This window comes from Drosophila subobscura, chromosome U, assembly GCF_008121235.1.
Source record: "Drosophila subobscura isolate 14011-0131.10 chromosome U, UCBerk_Dsub_1.0, whole genome shotgun sequence".
Taxonomy (NCBI): domain Eukaryota; kingdom Metazoa; phylum Arthropoda; class Insecta; order Diptera; family Drosophilidae; genus Drosophila; species Drosophila subobscura.
Window position 1 is genome coordinate 5,696,936 of NC_048534.1, and position 3,377 is coordinate 5,700,312.

The 3,377-nt window shown below is 35.6% G+C and overlaps 1 protein-coding gene across 1 annotated transcript; it reads left to right on the forward strand.

Moving 5' to 3' along the window:
• The first annotated feature begins 287 nt into the window (after positions 1-287).
• Positions 288-978, forward strand: LOC117902037 (C-type lectin 37Da-like). The gene is made up of 2 exons (XM_034813100.1): positions 288-407; positions 474-978. Exons 1-2 carry the CDS (start codon positions 314-316, stop codon positions 923-925), a joined length of 546 nt encoding a protein of 181 aa, XP_034668991.1. The 5' UTR covers positions 288-313; the 3' UTR covers positions 926-978.
• The last annotated feature ends 2,399 nt before the right edge of the window (positions 979-3,377 follow it).

Sequence of the window (3,377 nt, forward strand, 5' to 3'; positions counted from 1 at the left end):
CATATTTCGATGCCAACAATTCCCCACACTACACTACACAACAGAACGACAATATTTGATGGTGTGGTGGGTGGGAGGGTTTTGTGGGTTTATCGATAATGTTCAAATGCCAAACTGTTTACGACAGCCAATAAGAAGTCGACGGAAGCGTTTCCGATCCCATTGTACTAATTTGTCATGAACGATAAGGGGTACTTTTTAAACGCAACAAATTCCATAAACCGACAATAAATTTGCTAATTCTGTTGATAAGGTTTCCACAATTTGGTATAAAAGATCGAGATTCTGAGAATATCAACACAGTAGCTGCAAAATGTCTGCAAATTTCACTTTATTCCTGACCGCCTTGGGGCTGTTTTCGGTCTCCCTAACTGGTGCATATAATATAGCGTCACATGTCGCTGATGGTAAGAATAAACTCATCTATGAATTCATTCAGTTATGGAAAGTTCCTAAAATGATATTTTCGTTAGGAGTGCCTGCACACCTCAACATAACTATTGCCCCATTCGTGCAGATCGGCGATGGATACTACCTTATTGAGCAGAAGGTGTTGAAGAATTGGTATCAGGCGCATTTGGAATGTCGAAAACTGGGTGCCGATCTAGTCAGTTTCGAGACGCGTAAAGAAATGGAAGCAGTTCATGCCCATCCATCTATTACCGGAGAGAGACTTCAATTCTGGACTTCAGGCACAGACTTGGCAGAGCAGGGCGAGCATGTCTGGTTCGCAAATTCCAAGCCCCTGTCTAAAGATTTTTGGTTTCCCGGAGAGCCAAACAATAGCGGCGGCAACGAGAGATGCGTTACATTATGGTATAAATTTTCAGATAGCCCTGGCCTAAACGATTTGCCCTGCGAAAGGCTTCACCGTTATATTTGTGAAGCTCCTACTCCGAAGACAGCCTCTTTCGTTATTTGGTAAAATGTCATATGATGCCATTTAATAAAAGCATTTCAATTTCCCAGAGAGAAAAAGTGTTTTTTTTACATCGTAAAACAACTTGAAATTATAGATATGTTTGTACATATGTATGTACATATGTATGTACATATGTAGGTACATATGTACTTACTTTCTACATGATCCTGTGACAGGATTTATGTCACAAGGGTGCAAGCAAGCCGATAGGTGGAAATCGCTCTCAATACTCCCACCCCAAGAGGGAGAAGCTGTAAGCCGCCGTGGTCTTTCGACAAGTCAGCTTCGCGTGTTCGTCGGGGAAAAGTGGTAAATCGTCGGAATATTGTATTTCGCAGTTGTGTAGTGCAGAGTAAGTAGTAATTGTAGGCAATAGTAGGCATTGAAATTTATCTGTGTAATGCGGAGCATTGCAAGAAAAAATATAGATCGCGATCGGTAGTGTTCAAATATGTGCAAATGCAGTAAGCAAAGTGGGTTAAGTGATCCATGTGTATTAAATAGTATTCTTTAATTGATTATTAAGTTATTTCGGCCCAAAGATGCAGTGAAAACGGCAGCACGTCAGCATGCTTTTCGCTGCAAATTTTAACGGTAAAAGACGTTTTTTAACGGCCAACAAAAAAGGCTAGCAACATGTTGATAGAGGTGAGTGTGTTGAGAGACCTGAGTGCACAGTGGCTCCATACTCGTCTGCGGGCCGAACTATGGAATGAACTCGCTCTTCCTGCCATAGGTGTCGCCAGCTGTGTCCCGCCACAAGAACCATTTAAATTCACGTTCAATTTTTATATTGATTTTTGTATAATTTATTTAACGCTCAAATGAATGCCAAATACTTCAGTACTCGAATATGCAATAACGATTTCGTGTCCTGTATTTCAATACTCTTGTTCGATACTTTTGTCGTACAAAACGGATAAACATCAACACAATATCTCAGATACTATGTGGTGTGGCATTTGATAATCATTTATTTTCCGTATTTATTATAAGGTATTTTATGCGTTTATGTGTGCATTGTCAATTTTCACTAAACGTCAAACGAAACGATATGATATGCATTTCCTATATGTATATATGATAAAATATTTTCGTGTATTTTTTTTCTAGCATTTTCTGGGAGGGGGTTTTTCATTGTAAAATGTTAAATATTTTGTTCACTTTGAAGCCTTCTTAATTTTTGTTTAATTTAAAGACGCATTTATGTTAATTTTTAAATAGATTTTTTCTTCGATTAAAGTCTTTAGACGTGCCCTTAAACAGTGTGTTGTAAATATATAGAACAATTCTGTGTCGAACTTGAAACAAAATGGAATGGAAACTAAAGCGAAACGAAGCCTGCGGTGACATTTTTGTTTTGCAAGGCAAATGAAAATGTACATACATATTTCTTTTTGTATTTGTATATACAGACAGTTACAATAGATCTCCTCTAATGTATGTGTGTATGTATGTATATAGGAACGATGCACTCCAGGGATCGTTTATTGGAATTCTTGGATTCACTCTAAATTTGTTGTATGGTTGAGTCTATCTAAGGCTTGAACTAGTTTTCGAGGATAGTTATATCCGATATTTAGTAACATTTTGGTGCATTTCATTCTACAATTTAATATGGAATTACTTTCGTTAAGTTAATCTCTTCTCAGCGTTAAAAAAACGAGCACTAAAATTCGAAAAACACAAAAATCACATTTAACATGAAGCACACATAACGGACACAAAATTGAATGTATTTTTCGCTATGTCTTTTACTGATCATCTTTTACATCTTCCATACATATATTTATAACTGTATTTATTTTTGTATCATTGTATAATTTTATTTAGCTGCTTTATTAAGTTTTCTTTTTATCCATTTAAATAACTTGAAGTTTTTGACGTTTTTTTTACGTTTGTTTTTTCTTTTTGTTTACGTTTTGTTCTTTAAATTATATTTATAATTTAAGTATAATACATTTTGTACAGATTTAAAAATTAGTCTAAATTATAAAAAATATGTGAAATTCCGCACACACGTTGACAAAATAATTAAAAATAATAATAGATAATAATAAGACGAGTGCTTCCTATATAGCAGATATATTTTATAATTTACTTATAGTGGGATCGTTTGGAAGGGGGTTGGGGTGATATATTACCAAAGTATAATACAATTTTAAAAGGAGAATATAAACCGGATGGGGTGCTGGTCTTTCGTCTTTTTTATGGGTAACTTGGTAGCTTGGTCAATTGTTCTGTTTCTGGCCTAAAGTATAAGACCTAAAGTTAGTGCTAAGAGCTTATAGGCTTACAGATATATCTCTCCCTCTCTGTCCATCTTTTATCTTTTATTTATAAGCAGTGGAAGTGGTCTGGGGGTGTTGGTGTGTGGAATCGTTTATGCGTATCATTTCTATATTTCAACATTAGTTATGTTTGCGTTAAGTATCTGTTTTTCTGTGTATCTTTA